General features: G+C 42.9%; 2 protein-coding genes across 3 annotated transcripts in view; both read right to left on the bottom strand.

The window, feature by feature from the left end:
• Positions 1-17: 17 nt before the first annotated feature.
• Positions 18-6,546, bottom strand: LOC147306535 (interferon-inducible GTPase 5-like). 2 transcript variants are annotated; one of them, XM_086275433.1, is made up of 3 exons: positions 6,504-6,546; positions 1,379-1,944; positions 18-1,238 (listed from the first exon to the last, which is right to left on the bottom strand). In XM_086275433.1, the coding sequence occupies exons 2-3, from the start codon at positions 1,935-1,937 to the stop codon at positions 601-603; spliced, it is 1,197 nt and encodes a 398-aa protein (XP_086131559.1). In that variant the 5' UTR covers positions 1,938-1,944; positions 6,504-6,546; the 3' UTR covers positions 18-600. The 2 variants fall into 2 exon arrangements, with proteins under 2 accessions (XP_086131559.1, XP_086131558.1); XM_086275432.1 differs by lacking the exon at positions 6,504-6,546 and having other exon boundaries at positions 1,379-3,930.
• Positions 6,547-15,619: 9,073 nt separating this feature from the next.
• Positions 15,620-20,670, bottom strand: part of LOC147306533 (protein PALS1-like) — a 28,430-nt gene continuing 23,379 nt past the window's right edge. Inside the window, exons 16-17 of the mRNA XM_086274034.1 lie at positions 17,305-17,415; positions 15,620-17,187 (exon numbers count right to left, since the gene is read on the bottom strand). Of these exons, the coding sequence (XP_086130160.1) occupies positions 17,011-17,187; positions 17,305-17,415 (288 nt within the window). The 3' untranslated portion in view covers positions 15,620-17,010. The remainder of the gene's footprint in view (positions 17,188-17,304; positions 17,416-20,670) is intronic.

Raw genomic sequence — 20,670 nt, 5'->3', positions numbered from 1 at the left:
AGTGACATTAAAGGTAAAATGTTTATCAAGAACAATTTATTGATGAAAAGTAAGAATAACATTGATATACATTTGCATTCATAACAGTAATATTTGTGTGGTAGTTCCTCACTGTGACCACTGGAGGGCAGTGAACTCATCACAATCTACAGTCAACAGGACAAAAACACCACAGAGCAGTTTCTGTTCAAACACTCTGCATTAAAAGTATTTATTAAGCTGTAAGCCGCGATATGATAATAAAAGAGTTTCATCACAAAGTAAATCAAACAGAGGAAATTCAGAGATGATGTTTCAGGAGCAACTATCACATCACCTGATCTGTAAAAAAGAGCTGACATCACCAAATCACACAAAGGATCAGCAAAAAGCTCTTCTTTTTGTTCACAGTGAGTTAATAGTGAGATAATAACATCACATTTGTTCCTGTATCGATGTGATGAGAAGAAATGAGACCTGCTGAGGCCTCTGATACATTTATCAGCTAATGGCTCAAATGTGCAGTTGCAACATGATTTGGTTTCAGTATATTTATATTTAATGATTTCAACTATTTTCATTTGTACTCTTTTAAGTTTCATTCATCTTTGATTTTTAAATTCACACTGATGTGTTCAAACCCAGAGTGATTTCAAACACCTTCTGAGCATCATCAGCGAGCTTATCAAGGATCAATTTCAGAATGTTGTAGATTGTGGCGAAAGAGAGACCCATTGCTAATGGGATTCCAACAATGGGAATCCACCTTGTTGCTTCCTCTGCTGCAATTAATGTAGCTGCTCCTGCAGCTTGGGTCATCACCTTAAAAAGGAGCTCTATAGTTATTTTTGCTGCAGCCAGTGGTGAAATGATGACAGCACACAGATCAGTGTAGGGCACACCTGTTCTGGCAGAAAGTCTCTTCAGAGACTGGATATCGAGACCAAATGCATGAACATAATGTGTGACAACACCAACCAACAAAGCAAGATCAACAGCAATAGAAAGAGCAGGAACTGGAACCCCTGCTACAGCTGCAGACATAATAGCATAGTATTTTATTTTGGACTGAAAAGCTTTTTTCTTCTTGTTGATGATCTCCAGGCTGATGGTGGGCATGGCGCGCAGCAGAGCATGTCTTTTATGTTTAGGAAGGTCTCTCTCTAAGGTCTGATGTAAGAGAGGGAAGTCGTACAGGTGGAGCTTAAAGCTGGACACCAGGAACACCTGTGGAGACTCGATGCCTAATCCTCTGAGTCCTGGCACAGAAAAAACACATGTTAAGATGATTTATAAAAAATGCAGAAGACCTTTATAAGAAATCATTTAAAACTTGGATCTGAATATGTTTAAAAAGTGAACTCAGATCTCACTGAGCTCTAAGTGATCAGAAACTCACTTTGAACGCAGTCGTCTCTGATCTTTGTAAGAGTCTCCTCCTCAATGAAGTGTCTCTTTCTTCTTTCGGCGCGTAAATTGTCATCAATCTTTGAGTGAACAAAGTAGAACTTCTTCTCCATCCTCTGAATCTCCTGAGCGAGTTTCACGTCATTTTCTCTGAAGCGAGTGTCTGAGATGATGATGAAGAAGTCAAACTTCTCAAATCCAACAAGCTCCAGGTACTTATCAGCTGGAAACTTGGTGCTGCCAATTCCAGGAAGATCCCATAATTTAACATTGGGATAGTTTGGATGGGGGTACGGTGTGACCTCTGAGGTGGTTTCTGTGACACCAGTAGGAGCAGCTCCCTCGTCATCATCAGACATCCCTCTGAAGGCGTTAACGAAGGTGGATTTACCAGAACCAGTTTCCCCTGTGATGGCGATATTTAGTGGAATATTATCTTCTCTTTCTAAATATTCGTGAATCATTGCAGCTGCTGCAGCGATGTCATTGTTTTCCAGTGCTTCTCTAACTCCAGGAATTTCTTCTGGATGTGAATCATTTGGATCCCCCATAGTGATCCTTAAACAGAAGAAGAAAACCTGAGAAAACATGCGAGGCTGCATTTGGGTCCAATCCTGCCTGCAGCACACAGCAACACTTAACAAGCTGGACCAGGAAGAAGTCAGCTGTAGAGCTGCAGAGAGGAATCTTAGGAAAAAGCTGCCAATAAACATAAGATAAGATAAGATAAGATAAGATAAGATAACCTTTATTAGTCCCACATGTGGGAAATTTGTTTTGTCACAGCAGGAAGTGGACAGTGCAAAAGTTATGACGCAAAAATTAGAATACAATAAGAATAAATACAGTACACAGCTGTACAGAATAGAATAAAATAATATACTATATACAGTAGAATAAAATAGAATAAAAATATACAATAAGATAAAAATAGAATACGAATGCTATATACAACTGAGTAAAAATACAACGATGCCAGAAAAGATTATTGCAAACATAACGAACACTGCAGCATTGTGTTTGTGTGGGTCCTTAGTGTCACAGTGGTGCTGAAACCCAGGTGCAGGATAACAGACCCGTGACCACTGCAGCCACTGAAAGTACTGGCAATGATGCTGGCAGAAATAGCCACCATGCACTGGGAGCAGGTGGTGGTGCATCAAGATCAGCTCCAATAGCTATGGGACCAGGCCAAGCACCAGATCTTTTATACAGGTAATAGGTTGAGTTGAGAATAGAATAGAATAGAATTCAACTTTATTTGTCATTGCACATGTCACAAATACAAGGCAGCGAAACTGTCAGGATCCTGGGTCTCCTGACCCAGTGAGTTTCTTGTGTCTCAGTGTTTTTGTATTATCATGTTCTAAGTTCTCTTTCTTGCTCCAGTTTATTTTATAGAGTCTTAGTTTGGGTTTTTTGTATTCTGTTTAGTTTTCTGAGTATTTAGTAGCTGCCATCTGTGCCTCCTTTATGTTGATCTCTGTGTTTCTTTGTTGCTCTATCTCCCCTGTAGCTGTATCTCCAAGTCAAGTCCGCGTCTCTGTTACATTTCCTGTTTTACTTTGAAAGTCTGTGTCCTATGTAAATGCATTGAGTTTTGCTTCCCTTATCTTGTCTTGTCAATTACTCCCAGCTGTGTTCTCCTTCTGTGTCTCATTCCCTCGTTATCCTTCTGTGTATTTAAGCCTTGTGTTTGTCTCTGTTAGTTGCTGGTTCGTCTGTGTAATCTCCTTCCATCACTTTGTGTTTTCTCACCGTGTCTCTGTTTTTAGGTTTGTTTTGTTAGTTTTTGCTTGGTTTTCATCCTTGTTTTTTTGTCATTTGTTTGTTTTCTCTCGCCTTATATAATAAAGCTCACTCGCACCTAAAGTTGCATCTTGGGTCCTATTCTCCAGCTCCACACGTCTGCCACGCCAAACGTAACAGAAATGCAGTTTGCATCCATCCAGACAGTGCTTTAGCAATAATATGGATATATTACAAAAATATCAGCTTGTTACCTGTAAAAAATATGACTAGGAGCCAGAAATCTTGCTGACTGATAGGGGATCAAATAGGGCTGGGCGATATATCGAGTTTTTTAAAAATATCGATATATTTTCATACGAGATATAAGATGTGACAATATCGTTTATATCGATATAGTCTATCTTACGTTATAATTATACTTGTGGGGCCGCAGGTTTGCCTCTCTTTCGTCCACTTTTGTCTCTACGCTGCGTTACTCGGCCTCGCCTCTCCTTCACTGAACACAACTCCCCCTCCCCCATAACTTCACCTGCAGGCAATGACAAGATGAAAGCGGAAAATCTCCGTTAGCGAGTTACCGTGCGTGGGGCTGGACGGCGTCAACGTGTTAGCGAGCTAACCGCGCTAACGACATGCAGCCAGGAGGGGCTGCACGGCCTAAAATCCTTTCATTTTCTCAAAAATCGACAGTGCGCCTTATGTATGAATTCTGGTTGTGCTTACTGACCGCGAACCGATTTTATGTGGTACACAGCGCTCAGCAATCTGTCAAATGTTTTAATATGACTTTGCTAAGCTACGGAGCTGCACGGCTCGATGTCGGAGGATTACGGCTACCGAGGAGGAGCCTCGCGGAGTGATACGTACTGTGTGTGTATAAGGACCACAAACGGCACCTGTTCAGAGACGTGGTGCAGCTGTGAAATCTGTCTCTTTGTTATTATGCTCAGCGTCTATTAGTTTACATTTTGACTGCACAATTGTGAGCTTTTTGTTATGCACAAAAACAACATTGTTTTCTTTTATTTATGGACCATGATTATTTAATAAATGCTGATAATTTATTTTTGAGTAATTTCTTCATGTACATCTACGCTGTATGTAAATAAAAGTGCCCGTGTGACATCTGGGACACAGTGTGACTAAGAACTCTCTTTTTGTTCTTAACTTATGGCTTTAAAAAAAAAAAAAAATCGAGATATATATCTTATATCGCCATCCAGCTAAAAAATATCAAGATATGAATTTTGGGTCATATCGCCCAGCCCTAGGATCAAATACTTATTTCATTCATGAAAATTCAAATTAATTTATAACTTTGTTTTAAATGCAATTTTCTGGATTCTTTGGTTATTGTTCTATTTTTCACTGTTCAAATAAACCTACCATTGAAATTGCAGACTGATCATTTCTTTGTTAGTGGGCAAACTTACAAAATCAGCTGGTTTTCAAATAAGTGTTTCCTTGACTCTATAAATAATGTAAGTTATTCTCTGTTGATCTAAATACACGGAGTGCAGAATTATTAGGCAAGTTGTATTTTTGAGGAATAATTTTATTATTGAACAACAACCATGTTCTCAATGAACCCAAAAAACTCATTAATATCAAAGCTGAATGTTTTTGGAAGTAGTTTTTAGTTTGTTTTTAGTTTTAGCTATTTTAGGGGGATATCTGTGTGTGCAGGTGACTATTACTGTGCATAATTATTAGGCAACTTAACAAAAAACAAATATATACCCATTTCAATTATTTATTTTTACCAGTGACACCAATATAACATCTCCACATTCACAAATATACATTTCTGACATTCAAAAACAAAACAAAAACAAATCAGCGACCAATATAGCCACCTTTCTTTGCAAGGACACTCAAAAGCCTGCCATCCATGGATTCTGTCAGTGTTTTGATCTGTTCACCATCAACATTGCGTGCAGCAGCAACCACAGCCTCCCAGACACTGTTCAGAGAGGTGTACTGTTTTCCCTCCTTGTAAATCTCACATTTGATGATGGACCACAGGTTCTCAATGGGGTTCAGATCAGGTGAACAAGGAGGCCATGTCATTAGTTTTTCTTCTTTTATACCCTTTCTTGCCAGCCACGCTGTGGAGTACTTGGACGCGTGTGATGGAGCATTGTCCTGCATGAAAATCATGTTTTTCTTGAAGGGTGCAGACTTCTTCCTGTACCACTGCTTGAAGAAGGTGTCTTCCAGAAACTGGCAGTAGGACTGGGAGTTGAGCTTGACTCCATCCTCAACCCGAAAAGGCCCCACAAGCTCATCTTTGATGATACCAGCCCAAACCAGTACTCCACCTCCACCTTGCTGGCGTCTGAGTCGGACTGGAGCTCTCTGCCCTTTACCAATCCAGCCACGGGCCCATCCATCTGGCCCATCAAGACTCACTCTCATTTCATCAGTCCATAAAACCTTAGAAAAACCAGTCTTGAGATATTTCTTGGCCCAGTCTTGACGTTTCAGCTTGTGTGTCTTGTTCAGTGGTGGTCGTCTTTCAGCCTTTCTTACCTTGGCCATGTCTCTGAGTATTGCACACCTTGTGCTTTTGGGCACTCCAGTGATGTTGCAGCTCTGAAATATGGCCAAACTGGTGGCAAGTGGCATCTTGGCAGCTGCACGCTTGACTTTTCTCAGTTCATGGGCAGTTATTTTGCGCCTTGGTTTTTCCACACGCTTCTTGCGACCCTGTTGACTATTTTGAATGAAACGCTTGATTGTTCGATGATCACGCTTCAGAAGCTTTGCAATTTTGAGACTGCTGCATCCCTCTGCAAGATATCTCACTATTTTTGACTTTTCTGAGCCTGTCAAGTCCTTCTTTTGACCCATTTTGCCAAAGGAAAGGACGTTGCCTAATAATTATGCACACCTGATATAGGGTGTTGATGTCATTAGACCACACCCCTTCTCATTACAGAGATGCACATCACCTAATATGCTTAATTGGTAGTAGGCTTTCGAGCCTATACAGCTTGGAGTAAGACAACATGCATGAAGAGGATGATGTGGACAAAATACTCATTTGCCTAATAATTCTGCACTCCCTGTATAATATGGCCGGATGCACTGAAACTGGCTCAATAATCAGCAGACTGTGTGATGATGAAGTAACACCCAAAGCTAAAAGAGGAAGTTTCCCTCAAAGAGTCAGATAAAGATTTTATTATGTCCATATAAGATCACATCAGACAGACGGGGCAGGAACCTGTATAATTATTAAAAAGTACCAAATCCATAAAAAAAAACTAGATTTTCTGTGACTTATCTCGAAAAATAAAAATGATGACAATAGAAAGAAAGTGATTTTAGCCTAATTAAAGAGATAAATTAAAATAACTTACACCGGATTCCTGCTGAGGCTGAAAGTGAAGAGAGCAGCACACTGCAGTCAGTAACAATGGGAGAAGTTGCAGTTTGGCTTTGAGCTTTTGTGGTTAGTCACAGGAAATACCTCCACCCAAGATAAGAACGAATGAACCAATCAGCGAATCTTCATGGGGGCCTCAGTAAGATATGTGAAAACACGTGATTTACAAGAAGTCATGTTTCCACAGCAGAACTCAGTGGACTATGGAGTGGAGTGGAAAAATGTTTTTCTATTTTTTTGTGCTTGTCACACTTTAATGTTTCAGATCATCAAACAAATTTAAGTATTAGACAAAGATAAAGCAAGCAAACACAAAATTCTCTAAATGAAGGTGTTTGTTATGAAGAGGAAAAATCCAAACCTACATGGCCCTGTGTGAAAAAGTGTTTTATACCTGAAGTGCCTCAATGCTATGCTTTCTATTAATAAGTGTCATATAATTATATAGTGTAGTATTAAGTGGACACGGCCCTGATAATAAAGGCCTTAGACTGCGTGTCCTTTAGTTTTCATCTTTCAACATCTTAGACTGGAGTGGGACAGCCTGTAATAAAACTGTTGAGCACATACCGCCATTTCGAGATCCGCAGCAGAGTGTCATGCAGGACGCATCTCCCTTCTAGAGGTGATTTTGTAAGAGAATAAAAGTATAAAATGATCTATTGAGCAGTGTGTTGTGCTCCATCAGATGCCTAGGGGAGAAAAAGAACTCGGTGAAGTGTTGATGCATGCATCCTATTTTGACTTTATCCTGCAGGACAGCCTCCTGAAATTCCAGGAGTACTGATAATCTATCAACCCTCTCCCCATTAATTGTTTTTAATAGTGTTTTTACTTTGCTGACCTCACCATCATCAATACACCGCTTGATATTAATACATCCTTTGATACATCTTTTCTCTCCCACAGTCTTCTTACAGATGCTTTCAACATTTATCACTTTATTTTTCTGTTCTTCTGTCTTAACCGCTATCAACAAATTTCCATCCCTGAGAGTTTTAGCCAGCTGCACTTCTCCAAACTTTTTTTTCAACTCTCTAAATCAGCGGTCCCCAACCTTTTTTGTGTCACAGACCGGTTTAATGTCAGACAATATTGTCACTGATAAATACCACACAATAAAATTATACGACCAAGACGAAAACTGTGGTATTTTGTAAATATAATAACAAATCCCAATTCACTGTGTAATTGTCTTACTTTATTAGCAGTGTCTCCTGAAATGCACCAACAACATTGAGAACAGAGTAACATCCTCCTCTCTGCCCCTTAATGCTCTCTGGTCGCTATGGTAACATGTAAATATTTCTTTCAAAATAAGACTACTACATACTATAAGACGACTACAACATGGGAAAAGACCCAGCAAGTCAAACAGGAGGTACTGGTCCTGTGTGTGGACTTCCGGTAAATTTCAGTGTTGAGGTTTCCATTCTCTTCAATGTGCACAGCGCAGTCCAGGAAAGGCAAACAGTCGTCCTTTGTGTCTTCCCTGGTGAACTTGATGTTTTTATCCACAGCGTTAATGTGCGCAGTGAAGGATTCCACTTCTTGTGTCTTGATTTTGACCCAGGTGTCGTCTACATCAGCGGTCCCCAACCTCCGGGCCTTGGACCGGTACCTGTCCGTGAGTCGTATGGTACCGGGCCGCGAGAGTTGAGGCTCAGGTGTGAAATGTATAGTTTTCAGGGTTTTTATCGGTTTTCAGCGTTATTTTGTTATCGTTTTTATCGTTAACTTGGTTTTCCTGGGTCTTTTCACGTGTTATGAATAAATAAATTTTCGGTACCAGTACTAGTTTTATTTTGTTGTATTTATCCGAGACACCTTAAAGGCCGGTCCATGAAAATATTGTCGGGCATAAACCGGTCCATGGCGCAAAAAAGGTTGGGGACCGCTGGTCTACATTAATGATGGGATTTCTGGCTCTTTTTAGAGAACCGGCTCTTTCAGCTCCGAACTGGCTCTTCAGGTTGTTTTGTTGCTTTAATTAACTTATTATTAACAATAATATAAAATTATGCATTGCACGTAAAACTCCAAAACACATAAAAACTTCAAAACAGGTACAAAACACAACAGAAGTGCTCCAGGATGCTAGGCACAGTGTTGAGCTTTTGTTACCTAGTGGCTACACAAGCCAGCAAGTACCAACGACCGGATCTGGTGTGTGGTAATAAAATGCAAATGAACATTTTTTTTAAATTATTTGAATATATATGAGTGCTTGTGTATAAATACACAAACAATACACACATGCTTTCAATTGTGTAATTTAAGTGATCTAGTAGCTCTGCTTTGGAAGTTCAGTTAACGCTAGAAATGTGTTTTGGAGTTTGTACGTGCTTTGAATCTAGGGGCCACCGCATATATTTACATATAAACATATAAATAAAACCACTTTTTTTTTACATTAGTAATTCCTTTGGTGCATAATTTTATATTGTTGTTAATAATAAATTAATTAAAGCAACAAAACAACCTGAAGAGCCGGTTCGGAGCCGAAAGAGCCGGCTCGCTAAAAAGAGCCGGAAATCCCATCACTAGTCGGCGCGTCCGTCGACACCAGAGGGTTAAAGTTGGAGTAGAGTTTATCCTCTAGGCTAACCCTTTTTGGATTTTGGGAAACGCTATTATACAGTGGCTTGCAAAAGTATTCGGCCCCCTTGAACTTTTCCACATTTTCTCACATTACAGCCACAAACATGAATAAATGTTATTGGAATTCCACGTGAAAGACCAACACAAAGTGGTGCACACGTGAGAAGTGGAACGAAAATCATACATGATCCCAAACTTTTTTTTTTACAAATAAATAACTGCAAAGTGGGGTGTGCGTAATTATTCAGCCCCCTGAGTCAATACTTTGTAGAACCACCTTTTGCTGCAGTTACAGCTGCCAGTCTTTTAGGGTTTGTCTCTACCAGCTTTGCACATCTACAGACTGAAATCCTTTCCCATTCTTCTTTGTAAAACAGCTCCAGCTCAGTCAGATTAGATGGGCAGCGTTTGTGAACAGCAGTTTTCAGATCTTGCCACAGATTCTCGATTGGATTTACCGTAGGTCTGGACTTTGACTGGGCCAGTCTAACACATGGATATGTTTTGTTTTAAACCATTCCATTGTTGCCCTGGCTTTATGTTTAGGGTCGTTGTCCTGCTGGAAGGTGAACCTCCGCCCCAGTCTCAAGTCTTTTGCAGACTCCAAGAGGTTTTCTTCCAAGACTGTCCTGTATTTGGCTCCATCCATCTTCCCATCAACTCTTTGAACTTTGTTCACATGTTGAAATAAATTACCAATCAATCAATCAATCAAAAACTCTGACCAGCTTCCCTGTCCCTGCTGAAGAGAAGCACCCCCAGAGCACGATGCTGCCACCACCATATTTGACAGTGGGGATGGTGTGTTCAGAGTGATGTGCAGTGTTAGTTTTCTGCCACACATAGCGTTTTGCATTATGGCCAAAAAGTTCCATTTTGGTCTCATCTGACCAGAGCACCTTCTTCCACATGTTTGCTGTGTCCCCCACATGGCTTGTGGCAAACTGCAAACGGGACTTCTTATGGTTTTCTGTTAACAATGGCTTTCTTCTTGCCACTCTTCCATAAAGGCCAACTTTGTGCAGTGCACGACTAATAGTTGTCCTATGGACAGATTCCCCCACCTGAGCTGTAGATCTCTGCAGCTCGTCCAGAGTCACCATGGGCCTCTTGGCTGCATTTCTGATCAGCGTTCTCCTTGTTCGGCCTGTGAGTTTAGGTGGACGGCCTTGTCTTGGTAGGTTTACAGTTGTGCAATACTCCTTCCATTTCTGAATGATGGCTTGAACAGTGCTCCGTGGGATGTTCAAGGCTTGGGAAATCTTTTTGGGCAACTGACTGCACTCAGACCAAAGGGGGCTGAATAATTACGCACTCCCCACTTTTCAGTTATTTATTTGTAAAAAATGTTTGCAATCATTGGAATCAATCATAATAAAATTGATTCATGTTTGTGGCTGTAATGTGACAAAATGTGGAAAAGTTCAAGGGGGGCGAATACTTCTGCAAGCCACTGTATGTCCACATGATTGTTAAAGAACCTTTAGTGGTCAGTTACACAAAAGTGTTACACAACTACTGTTTAACTTCTGTCACAAATATGTCTCTGATGATTGCTTAACCTCCACGTTAAGCAATCAGTGTCAGTGTTAGGGCAGAGCACACTCTGAATGTAAGCTAAGGATGCTCTTGAGTATAAATCCATAGGTAAAGCAGCCATGACAGATCATGTAGCGTGTGCTTTTATTGTGTAAGTCTCCACAAAGAGCCGTGAACATCAGCACAGAAGTACAGGTCACATGATCACAGCCTGTACACAAATTAAATTCCAGCTGTTGTGATCATTTTAGCTCTGGATGCTAAAGCTAACGCAGCCCTTAGTGCCATTAGCACCCAGCAGAACATAATAGTGAGAACATTCAATCTATAACAGGGTTCTGAGCGTTACGTCTGAAACGTTAACGACTGATTGTGGCTGAAGTTTGTAAAAAGCTGTCGCACTCACAGAGTTCATTATATTTGCTGACTGTGGCCACAGGTGGTGAGGATGTGATGATGCTCTGATAAGATCTGTGCTCTTCTTCTCGTTTCGGTCTTCCTCATTTTTAGGCTGCTGTGCCCCTCTGCTCGTATAAAAACCTCCTGAACGACTGCAGATGGAACCACTCCTTACAGCTAACTGAAGGTCACAGACCTTCCACCTGAGCAGGTACGTGAAGCACTTGGTTCACAGTTCAGTCCCAGTTCAGTTTCCTGCATTTCACTGGTTTCTTTCTTCTGTTGCAGTTTTGGGAAAAACAAATCAGTGAAGGTGAGAACGTTTGAGATTTCCTACATGGATTTGGATTTAACTGCCTTAAATTCATCTCTGGTCAGCTGTTTATGGCGTGCACTGATTTATTGCATTAAAGCGGATCATAAATGTAAATAAAATGTGTTGTTTTAAATGGTGCAGATGAAGTTGCTGCCCTGCCTCATGCTGTATGTCCTGCTGGCAGCTGGAACCAGTCTGGCTGTGGACGTGAACTGGCTGACTAAAGTTGTGAAAGTCATCAAAACTAGGTGAGTAAATTTTCTAGATTTCTCCTCTGCCTTCACCAAATCCCTAAAGCACATGTAGACTGGTTGAGCAAACTCTCCCACAAGCTCAAGTGTCCTGGAGAGGGTAAAGAGGTTCAGTGACCAGGACAAACACTGCGTTGCTCCTCCCCTCTCTGAGTTTGACTAACGGACGAACTCTCCTCTCTGGCACCTTGGTGTAGACCTTCCTGGGGAAGCTGAGGAGTGTGATCCCCAATAGTTGAAGGACACCCTCCGGTCTACCTTCTTGAAGATGGGAACCACCACCCTGGTCTGCCAATCCAGAGGCCCTGCCTCAGATATGCAGTAGAGATGTGTCAGCCAGGACAGCCCTATCACATCCACAGGTGGTGCTGCCACCAAGGAGATTCTTAACTGCCTTACTGACCTCGTCCTCAGTGATGGTCGAGCTGTCCCCCTCATCCCCGAACTCTGGGTCCTCTGAAGAAGACGCGTCATTGGGATTAAGGAGGTCCACAAAGTATTCCTTTCAGGAGACTGGTTCCAGAGCCTGAGATGTTTGTTGAGATGAGCCCAGCTATTTCTAGAGTCAGGCTCTTTCCTCACCAAAGAGCGACTTCTACATGATGAAGTGCTACATAATGTTCACTGACTCTTAAATACATAAATAGAATAAAGTGATTTTGCTACAGTTTAATTTAGATCAAAGTGGTAAATGTCCAACCCTAACGAGCTCGATAAACGTGTCTAAATTCAGACTGAAGTACTGAATTAACTGTAAATGTCACAGAGAACAGATTTATTAATATACCCACACTCTGTCTGAAATTATCTGAGATGTTTGTTTTCTTTCCCTTTGGCAGATACCATATACAAGACAAGCATTACACTCTGGCTGTAACCATCCCACAACAACAGGACCCAAACACACTTTATAAAGTCCTTGAAGGCGACAAGCCTGAGGATGTTAAAAAAGAGTGTTTACGAGGATAAAGTGTACGAAGGGACGAGGATGATTTTCTCTGTGCCCATAAAACCTGATCATGCAGAACGTTTAGTTCTGCAAAATTGAGCAGTCTATGAAAATATACAAAGAATAACTTCCTCCTCATCTACTCTTATCGGGCGACCGTGGCTCAGGGGGTTGGGAATCGCATCTGTAACCGGAAGGTCGCCGGTTTGATCCCCGGGCTCTGTCCTGGCCGTTGTGTCCTTGGGCAAGACACTTTACCCTACTTGCCTACTGGTGTTGGCCAGAGGGGCCGATGGCGCGATATGGCAGCCTCGCTTCTGTCAGTCTGCCCCAGGGCAGCTGTGGCTACAACTGTAGCTGCCTCCACCAGTATAAGAATGTGAGAGTGAATAAATAGTGGCACTGTAAAGCGCTTTGGGTGCCTAGAAAAGCGCTATATAAATCCAATCCATTATTATTATTATTATCTCTCCCCATGTCGCACATGCACAGACAGAAAGAGAGAATATAACATCCTAGAACTGATTGAAAGGGACGTTTGCTATTGGACAGATGGAGCCTTTGTGTTTACAAGAATTTTTGATCAACCAAAGTCTGAGCGCAGTACAAGAGAGATCATCATACACTCACTCTATGAGGTTGGGTGTTCGATGGGTGGTCTCAAATACATCTTTCGCTGTGATGGACCGAGCAATTCTCAGAGTGTCACAGCTGCGATGAACGTTTCAGCGCTTCAGAGTTCTGCATTACTAACAGCCCTCAGCCTCCACAGGCAGGAAGCAGTGGGACAAACACCCAGGGAAACAGAGGCTGAGTCTGAGGTCCACACTGACTCTCTTCATTGACAGTCTGGTGTCACCTGGTCTCAGGTGAGTCCTGCGAACCTCAGCACTGACATCTGTCAGTCACCATTAAGGAAGCTTTGTGCAGGATCACAGATGACATCACACTATGTCGATGAAGCGTGTGTTTTCAGACAGCTGCACCTCACTCACACCCCCAGACCCTCCACCTCATTTACTGTCTGAAGATGTCCAGAAGTCTCTGTGAAAGCAGACTGTAACTCAATGATGGCATTCATGAATCATGTGACTGCCTGACTGTAAGGTGTTTGTGACCCCTGTGTTCTTTCAATAAAGCTCAGCATCCAGCCTGCTGCACGTGTCTTTTATTCTGAAGGAGAGCTTCACATGTTCAGCTTCCTCTTTATGAAACCCAGTGACTGAGCTTTTATTCTCTAAATCACTGAACAGAATATGTGAGCGATGCTTTTAAAGGACCTCACTGGTTTATGGAGGGAACTTGATGTTTAATCTGATGTTTAATTTAATGAAGCAGTATAAATCCACACAATCTGAATCTCCCTGCTCGGCTGAGAGCTTCACAGCACAGCGGAGGAAGGATTATGTAAGTGATTACTCTGAGATCACAGCGTCACCGTGTTTACATCAAACTGTGAGTGTTGCTGTCCTCACATTCACTCAACAAGTTAACGAAGGAGTAATGAAATGCTGTGTAATGACAAATGCAGACATACTACAGCGTGTGTGCGCGCGCAGTCTGACTGCAGACATGTACGGCGGGTTTACGAACGTGTGTTTGAGATCATTTTATCTTATTGGATAAAACAAACACCAAGTTTAACTTTGAGGACGTGATCTGGAAAAGATGAGAAACAAACTTGAGTTACTGCAACACTCACACCTGTAACTACTGATACTCCTAATACTACTACAGGAAGCTAACAGTTTACTGCATTCAGACCTTTACAGGGTAAACGTGCTCCCTGATAACGGATTTAATAATGTGTGTGGTGTGAGCGCCAGCACACTGGCAGAGAGCAGATGTACGAAGCTAAATATTAACTTTACAGACTGAGAGCTGCAAAGGGTCATTCAGACTTCTGATTAAACCTCTCAGATCAGTCAGTACCAGAGCTCGACTGCGCCCCCTACAGTTACACACTCAGGTTTGACTTTTATTTATTTTTCCATTAAGTGCAACAAAACATCAGGTTGACAAGAACACCATCAAATCGCTCCAACACACAAGAATATATTGAAATGTTTAAATAAATGAAACGTTTTAGGGGTTTTTTCTTCTTCTTGTCCATTATTGAGAAAATGTCATGAACTTCTGACTGGAGATCTTGGACTCATGAACATATTCAACAGGTTTATGACATAAAAGTGAGAATAATGATGGTCAGTATCAGTGGAACCAAACAACACGATGAGAGTGAATATGATCAGACACTAAACGTGACGCTGTGATCCTAACAAGGATTACCAAATCCAGACCTGAGCAGGAAGAAGCTGGTTTCCTGTTTACAGAGAAAACAGGAGCGTTATAGTCACATCAGAATTCAGCACCCTCCTTCATGAGACAGTTGGCGTACTGCGAGAGTTTTATTGCACCAGTTCTGGAAATAATGGATTTGTTTTTATAAAGAATGGAGCTGTTATTCCACATCAAACGTTTGTGTGCAACACAGTCATGTTTACAGACCAGCAGCAGCTGTTTATGAAAATATCTTTTTAGGGGAATTTGTTACTGTTGTATTTGCAGAGCAAAAGAAAATCACAGACAGATGAAAATTCCTAATGTGGAATCAAACTCCATGAAGGGGTTTACATCTCAGAGTCAATATTTATCCAGGTGACTTTGAAAGTGTCATTTATTGAGGTCAAATCATTAAATCCAGTCCACCTCTGCAGTAATCACCCATCAAAAACCGAGGAGAGCTCCATCTGCAAAAGCTACAGGTCGAATCTTTTCAGTTTCTCTGCTGTGGGACTGAACTTATGGCTGTGAGTGTGCACGTCTCACACAGGTGCGGGTTTAGCATTGAGCGGCGACCACGTGCCGTACGGCTGAGAGGGGCCGGCTCGGGCCCTCTGCCCCCCCCCACCACACACACGCACAAGCAGCTCTGAGCCGCTGTGGCTTCAGGTAGGAAGCTACGACTCTGTTTGAAAGGAGGAAGTGATGTCAGTGGTTTTTATAATAATAAAGTTTGAATAAAAACAAACAGGTTTATTTTCTACTGATGATCTATTTTATTCATTATTCGTGTCTTTGTGGTGAATATTCATACAAAAAGTTTTCTCTCAGGAGGAAGTGAGAAACAGGAAGTGGAATCAATTACATTCAGTACAGCTAGCCCCGCCCCCCTCTTGTTCTTCCTCCTGGACCAATAGCAGGGGATGAGGGCGAGAAAGCTGCACTCCTATTGGTGCATTATGGTATTCATAAATCTATTTTGAATATTACAAATATATAAAAGCTCTACAGTGATGATACAGAGTCTCTACTTCAGCTCAGAGTCTCTCACACACACACACACACACACACACACACACACACACACACACACGCCGCCAGGTCAAAGGTCAAACAGTATCAGCTGATACAAAAACAATCATAAGTGCAGTAAAAGTCAGTCAGACAGGAAGTCTGTGCTCTCAGCCCAGCCGAGGGGGCGGAGTCAGCAGCCAAAGTGTTTGAGCTTCACATTTCCTCCTGAGGAGTCTCACCTGGACAGGTGGGTGTGTTTACAACAAATAAAAACAAACATTAAAAACAAACGAAATGATGACGAGGCGGTGCCAATGGCGGCGAGGTCCAACACGAACACGACTCCAAGAAAAACACGACATCCCGAAACAGTCTGACGTCAGAGTGTGTTCAAAAACTGATTCAGAGTCAGCGACAGGAAACAAACATCTGAGACTTTCAGAATAAAGCTGGAAAGACGTTCAGAATCTTTCCAAGATAAAGTTTTTAATGCAGCGACATCAGTGTCGATTTTCACAATAAATATTCCAGCAAAACGTTTAAAAACGACAACAAAGTGAGCAGAAGGTCAAAAGGTCAAAAGTTTACGTTTGTGTCGTGGAAAAAAAAAAAAAGGATTTTAAACTCACTGTTCCAAGCCTGCTCGCCCTCAGGTATCCCAGAATGCCTCAGTGGGGCGGGGCACAGAGCTCTGCATCTCCAAAAATGTGAGTGAACAACTCCGTCTGCACGTGACCACGAGCGAGGACAGAAACACGCCGAAATGTGAACCAATCGAGCGGCAGCGACACTACAGGCTGTGAGGCCCGCCCCCTGCTGGGACACTGAGGTGCTGCGGGGAGGAGGAGGAGCTTAATGCCGAGACTCATTTTTATTGGTCAGAGACCAGATTGTTCATGTTCCCACTAAGATAACAGAAATAATTTGAGCTCGTTGTGACGTTACTCCGTCTCGTTAGTCGATTATGATTTTATTGTTGCTCAGCAGGCCTCGTTCTGCCCTTAATAACAAACACGAACAGTTATGATCCAGTTTGATTCAAAATCTCAGATGATTTCTGTCCTGACGCCACCCCCTAGCTCAGTGTGTGTGTGTGTGTTCGTGTGTGTGTGTGTGCGTGTGTGTTCGTTCAGCGCAGCCAGGAGCAGGGCACCCACTGCGGCTCCGTGTCCAGCTTGTTGATGAGTCTCAGCAGCTCGGTGAAAGCTTTGTCCTGATCCGTGTTCACGATGATGGAGTCGAACAGGTGACCGCAGCCCTGCTCCATCTCACGCGCCTTCTCGATGATGTCACGCAGCTCCTCGGGCTACACACACACACACACACACACACACACACACACACACACACACACACGTGTACGTCAGTACTGAGACACACATGCATAAACACAGCTGATGGGCAAACGTAAACGGACGAGCACCTTGGGGTTCTTGTTTTCTTTAGCCAATAAAGCTCGAAGTCGTTCCTGGGAGGGCGGAGCTATGAAGATTATGTAAGGCTTCAAGTCTGAACTCCTCAGCACCTTCAGAGCCTGGAAACACACACAGACAGACACACACTCTATGTCATGTATAAACAAGCAAACAGTGGAGAAAGCTCTCCAGCACAGGTGTTCCCAGGTATGAACACCATGGCTTCCTGCAGGTGTACCCGGTCACCTCCACAGAGCTCCCATTAGCTCGCTGGCTCAAAGCTGAGCTGCTCTGAGGACCTGCAGCATCTGAACAGCTCACATTCATACTTCAGTGTCTGTTTATCAGGATCACCTGCACCGCAGTGCAAATGAGGTCCGTTTGTGATGAGTGCAGCTTGTGTAACGTGGATCATCAGTGGACATGATGATGAGCTGTTATTTGCATGGAGAGCCTCCGAGGCAGCTGTCTGACACTCTCCCTGTGTCTGTGCCTTTATCTCAATCAGCAGAGTCAGAAACGTAACCCCTGTCCTCTGAGTGCTGGAGCTGCTGCTGAGCCTTCAAAGCAGACGTGGTCCTGTTGGCTGCATCAGGAGGGGATCAGCACCTCCGAGTCTCAGCCCACTGTCCTCAGCAGGAAAGGGTGGAGTGGCCACTCCAGGTCAGGGACAAGCTGCTGACCCAGGTGGAGGAGAGGAAGTACAGTGGGCCAAAAAGTATTTAGTCAGCCACCGATTGTGCAAGTTCCCCCACCTAAAATGATGACAGAGGTCAGTAATTTGCACCAGAGGTACACTTCAACTGTGAGAGACAGAATGTGAAAAAAAAATCCATGAATCCACATGGTAGGATTTGTAAAGAATTTATTCGTAAATCAGGGTGGAAAATAAGTATTTGGTCAATAACAAAAATACAACTCAATACTTTGTAACATAACCTTTGTTGGCAATAACAGAGGTCAAACGTTTACTATAGGTCTTTACCAGGTTTGCACACACAGTAGCTGGTATTTTGGCCCATTCCTCCATGCAGATCTTCTCGAGAGCAGTGATGTTTTGGGGCTGTCGCCGAGCAACACGGACTTTCAACTCCCGCCACAGATTTTCTATGGGGTTGAGGTCTGGAGACTGGCTAGGCCACTCCAGGACTTTCAAATGCTTCTTACGGAGCCACTCCTTTGTTGCCCGGGCGGTGTGTTTTGGATCATTGTCATGTTGGAAGACCCAGCCTCGTTTCATCTTCAAAGTTCTCACTGATGGAAGGAGGTTTTGGCTCAAAATCTCACGATACATGGCCCCATTCATTCTGTCCTTAACACGGATCAGTCGTCCTGTCCCCTTGGCAGAAAAACAGCCCCATAGCATGATGTTTCCACCCCCATGCTTCACAGTAGGTATGGTGTTCTTGGGATGCAACTCAGTATTCTTCTTCCTCCAAACACGACGAGTTGAGTTTATACCAAAAAGTTCTACTTTGGTTTCATCTGACCACATGACATTCTCCCAATCCTCTGCTGTATCATCCATGTGCTCTCTGGCAAACTTCAGACGGGCCTGGACATGCACTGGCTTCAGCAGCGGGACACGTCTGGCACTGCGGGATTTGATTCCCTGCCGTTGTAGTGTGTTACTGATGGTGACCTTTGTTACTTTGGTCCCAGCTCTCTGCAGGTCATTCACCAGGTCCCCCCGTGTGGTTCTGGGATCTTTGCTCACCGTTCTCATGATCATTTTGACCCCACGGGATGAGATCTTGTGTGGAGCCCCAGATCGAGGGAGATTATCAGTGGTCTTGTATGTCTTCCATTTTCTGATGATTGCTCCCACAGTTGATTTTTTCACACCAAGCTGCTTGCCTATTGTAGATTCACTCTTCCCAGTCTGGTGCAGGTCTACAATACTTTTCCTGGTGTCCTTCGAAAGCTCTTTGGTCTTGGCCATGGCGGAGTTTGGAGTCTGACTGTTTGAGGCTGTGGACAGGTGTCTTTTATACAGATGATGAGTTCAAACAGGTGCCATTCATACAGGTAACGAGTGGGGGACAGAAAAGCTTCTTACAGAGGACGTTACAGGTCTGTGAGAGCCAGAGATTTTCCTTGTTTGAGGTGACCAAATACTTATTTTCCACCCTGATTTATGAATAAATTCTTTACAAATCCTACCATGTGGATTTATGGATTTTTTTTCACATTCTGTCTCTCATAGTTGAAGTGTACCTCTGGTGCAAATTACTGACCTCTGTCATCATTTTAGGTGGGGGAACTTGCACAATCGGTGGCTGACTAAATACTTTTTTGCCCCACTGTAAGTCACTTAGACAACTTAAAAATGTTATTGTTTGGCTTTTTTTTTAAGTGTTTTATTTGTTCCTGAGTAAATCTGTTTGGCTGAGATTAAAGTTATAGTTTTTACACAGCTGAATAAATGTCAAGTAGACAGCTGATTATCAGAAGTGTGAGACGGTCGAGAGTTTACTCCAGTGTCCTGTTATATTTTAGACAGCAAGGAGCAGACTCCACCGAGACAGAGGTGACGCTAATCAGAAGGCTCGACCATCCAATTTCACAGCGTCGCACTTCCGGCCTTCTCAGTCTTCGAAGGACCCGGCCCACGTAGACCGCGAAGGCCGGGTCCTCAGGAGGATGAAGCCGACGTTTTGGGACACAGCTTGTATCTAACAGCAGCCCGGGGACGACTCTGTGACCCCAGGACGAGCTGGAGGAGGTGGGCGGGTGAGGCAGGTCTGGGCTTCGATGGTTACTGTTGTCACTGTGATTGGAACCCAGATAAGCAGAATGATCTTCATCATGGAAGCACAGAAGCTCAACTCTGAGCTGCATGGTGAGGTCCAACGGTGCATTCACAGGACGTCAGGTAAACTGATGCACTTTGTGCTAATTTATTACATTGTCAATGTTCTCAGGGCTCAGCTCCATCCAGGCTATCACAGAATCGTCCTTGTGTTTGGATGCGCAGATCTTTGGGATAGACTACTTTCTGAAAACACTGCTTCGAACTTTGACCTTCATATACAAGCTGAAAGAAAACATGACGCAGTCCTCTGTCAAAGGATTGTGGAAAGCATAAAACTGAACCTGGGCACATCCACCTCGTTCTGCCTCAGTACACACTCAGAGGATTTTAAAATCAAAGACGTGAATGATTCCAAGGTTTTAGCAACAGTGCCACATTAATAGTCTCTCATTTTCAGAAGTTCAGAGTTCCTCGTGTTTAGCTTCCTCTTTAACACCTGTAAAGTCCTCCCGAGAACCGTTGGAGACCGTTTGTTTTCATTTCCATGAAGAGGAGATAATGTTAATGTAACTCAGAAACATTTACATGTTACATGGTTTTTGGACAGAGGAGCCGCTGA

The sequence above is a fragment of the Aulonocara sp. 'chitande type north' Nkhata Bay genome, linkage group LG19, assembly GCF_057382095.1.
Source record: "Aulonocara sp. 'chitande type north' Nkhata Bay isolate Kocher_YH1m ecotype deep benthic linkage group LG19, A_spYH_male_GT1.1, whole genome shotgun sequence".
Taxonomy (NCBI): Eukaryota; Metazoa; Chordata; class Actinopteri; order Cichliformes; family Cichlidae; genus Aulonocara; species Aulonocara sp. 'chitande type north' Nkhata Bay.
This window is presented reverse-complemented; position numbering and strand designations above follow the sequence as displayed.